Raw genomic sequence first — 3,185 nt, forward strand, 5'->3', positions numbered from 1 at the left:
AACTTGGGTCCTCTGGAACAACAAATACTTTTAACCACTGAGACATCTCTCCTTTATTACATTTTTATTTATTTATTTGTATGTATGTATGGAGAGTGTGTGAGTCAAAGAATAACTCTTGGGAAAATTGACCACTCTCCTTTTGTTGAATGGGTCTTGGGGATCAAAGCCAGGACACCAGACTTGGGAGCAGGCATCTTTACCTGCTAACCCATGTCACCAGCCCAGTATGACTTTTCTTGATAATTGAAAGTTTTCTTCAATCCTGCACATTTAGTCATTAGAGAATGTAGTTATACAAGAGCATTACTCTGCCTTATATAGGAGATGCTTCCCATCTTGAAAGATTATCATGTTTGGTTTGGTGCCGTTTTGGCTCAGGAATGCTTAAGAGATTGAAAGGAAGGCAGGACTCTTCTTGTGGTGCCAGAATCACAAGCTACATATTTTATTCAGTTCTAAAGAAGAAAAGCAGAGAATGAAAGGGCCTCAGTAGAAATCCATGACTCGTCTAAAAGAACCAACTTTGGCATTTGGAGCCCCCCAGTCAAGATATCTCCTGTACTCCCCGGGCCTCAGCAGGTACTGCCGTCCCCTGTAGCTAGGCATTTCGTAGAGGACCCAGCAGCCTTCAGTTACACTGAGGGAGTGGATTTCGCTGAGGTGGAAGCGATCTTGAAGAGAGAGACAGTCATCTGTGATCTCTGACATCTGTCCTCTGAAGTCATCTCTCTCGTAGATCCTCATTCGATAAGTGCCAGAGTGCTGGGGGCAGCAGACAGAGAGGAAAAGCAAATGAACACAGGGAGAAGCTAAGTTTCCAGCTTTAGCATCACCCCCTTCCCCCAACATGAACATCTCGAGCCCAAGTTTGTATTCTGAAGAAGCATACTGCGGAGTTCAGAAGTCTCTACCCCCGAAGCCCATCACTGAAGAATCTAGGGCTTCAGTGGCCAACCAAGAAACAAAGCTCAGGCTTCTCCATGCCTGTCTACCAGTCCGTCGTCCCTGGCAATTAAAAGTTGCTTAAAATAAAACTTACAATTAACTAAAAATGGCTTAAAATAAAACATCACATTATCTCAGGGCTTGTTGAAGAGCCAGCCAGCCCTTGACAAGGGAGGAAACTGGGTATTACTGGAAAGGTGGCATTTTGATATAACTCTCTTATTGAAAAGATACTAATTTTCAGCTATTTTCTGCAAAACATGTGTGCTGATGTTCGCGTATCTATAGAGCAGGAGAGAAATCTCCTGTGACACCTTAAAAAGCACAGTCTTTCCCTTGTTTCTCTTCCCAAGCCTCAGTTTCAGTCCAGAGCGCATTCAGCTCCCCAGCCTCCTTTGCAAACTGCTCCTTTCCGTCTTGGTGAAGTTGCATTTCCAAGGCACTGTGTGTCGTGTCTCCCACACTCCACCAGCCGAGGAATGCTGTGCTCATTCTCCAGAAAGCTTGAATCTTGGGCGTTAGTGTTAAACTTGGCTTTTTTGCTGGTGTATTCTCAAAGATAACTAGTAGATAGGGCTTGCTCCATACGAATCAAAACCAGAAGACGGGAAAAACAGTCAAGAAGACATGCAAGGCCAAGCAAGCCAAGACATTTTAGATGAGACTGGAGGCATTCAGGGTGGCATGGTCCTAGACAAAGGGGTAGCCCAGGCTGGCCTTGAACTCTTGCACTACCTCTTCAGCATATCCTACCACCCAATGTGCGTTGCATTTATAGACTAAGTAGCACTGAATTCTGTCTTGAAGTGGTTGGAATAAACTAGGGACTTACATGGAGGGGGCTATATTTTGAACAAGTAGTAAATGCATTGTCTTCGATGTCCTATTTTTCTCCATTCCTCTCTGAAGTATTGAGTTCTCAGTGGCGAATGCAATGTGAAAATGGGGATGAGACCCACTGAGACAGTGTGCCTGAGCTAAAGGGAGCTCACCAACTCCAACTGGACTGGGAGTGAACGAGCATGGGATCAAACTAGTCCCTCTGAGTGTGGTTGACAGCTGGGGCAGACTGAGGGGCCACTGATAGTGACACTGGGGTTTGTCTTTACTGTATGTACTGGTTTCTTGGGATCCTATTCTCTTTGAAAGTAAACCTTGCCCCACCTAGATGTAGTAGGGAGGGCCTTGGACTTTCCACAGGGCGGGGTGCATTGCCCTCTCTTAGGATTGGAGGAGGTGGGGAGGGTGTGTGGAGGGAGTGGAAGGGGACTGGGGGGATGGGAGGGAGTGGGAATTTGGATTGGTAATTTTTTAAAGTAATAAAAAAATCAAAATCAAAGAAAGAAAGAAAAGAAAAAAAGAAAGAAAGAAAGAAAGAAAGAAAGAAAGAAAGAAAGAAAGGGGGATGAGAGTTTTTTTTTTTTTAACTCACCACCAAGTTCCTGAGATTCCTCTCTCAGGTACCCTACTGGACCCACACACTAGGTGTCACATCCACCCTGTTCTCTAGTTGGAATGGCGATTTAAGATGACCTTTTATAAGATAATTTGTGTTTCCAGACACCCATTATGAAGACTGAGCCACACTCACGTGGGGGATGAGGCGGCAGGAGCGGACAGAGTCGCTGAGGCCCATCCACTGCTGGTAGTCAGGGTAGTCCCCGCGCCTCAGGAAGTACTGGTGGCCCTGGTAGTTGGGGCGCTCATAAAGCATCCAGCAGCCACTGTCCACTCGGATGGAGTTGCAGCGGCTGAAGTAGGGCTGCAGGTTGGGGCAGTCGGTGCTGCACTCATAGCAGCGGCCCTGGAAGCCGCGGTCCTCGTAGAAGGTGATCTGTAAGGGCAGAAAGGGACCAGACAAGTTTTCTCCCAGCCAAGGATGCTTAGAGAGGGCAAAGGTCAGGGTCCCAGAACTTACCTTTCCCATCTCGCTGAGAGTAGGTAAGATGTCCGGTGTGCTGTGAAGCTCCAGGGAACTGCCCCTGGTATATATAGCTGTCCCGAGTGCTGCCTCCACAGGAAATCACACAAAAGGGCCCATTCCGGTGAGTAAGGGGATTTGCAAGCTCCGAGAGCTCCCTCCCTCCCACTGCTTGCTGGGGTTGGTACGCTCATTCTTTCTGGTAGGTTCGGGTAGCTCTAATTCACTAAAGCTGTTGTGTTGTCGCCACCAACCAGAAAAGTCTTTGCTCGTTTTTTAAAAAAAGACCGAGTGAAACTGTAATTCTCTGCTTAAA

General features: G+C 46.8%; 1 protein-coding gene across 2 annotated transcripts; it reads right to left on the reverse strand.

Annotated features, from left to right (window-relative positions):
• Positions 1 to 489: 489 nt before the first annotated feature.
• On the reverse strand, positions 490 to 2,875 carry LOC142836771 (gamma-crystallin B). 2 transcript variants are annotated; one of them, XM_075951352.1, is made up of 3 exons: positions 2,867 to 2,875; positions 2,540 to 2,782; positions 490 to 765 (listed from the first exon to the last, which is right to left on the reverse strand). In XM_075951352.1, the coding sequence occupies exons 1-3, from the start codon at positions 2,873 to 2,875 to the stop codon at positions 490 to 492; spliced, it is 528 nt and encodes a 175-aa protein (XP_075807467.1). The 2 variants fall into 2 exon arrangements, with proteins under 2 accessions (XP_075807467.1, XP_075807466.1); XM_075951351.1 differs by having other exon boundaries at positions 2,534 to 2,782.
• Positions 2,876 to 3,185: the final 310 nt, after the last annotated feature.

Source organism: Microtus pennsylvanicus, chromosome 17 (genome assembly GCF_037038515.1).
Source record: "Microtus pennsylvanicus isolate mMicPen1 chromosome 17, mMicPen1.hap1, whole genome shotgun sequence".
In the NCBI taxonomy this organism is placed as follows: domain Eukaryota; kingdom Metazoa; phylum Chordata; class Mammalia; order Rodentia; family Cricetidae; genus Microtus; species Microtus pennsylvanicus.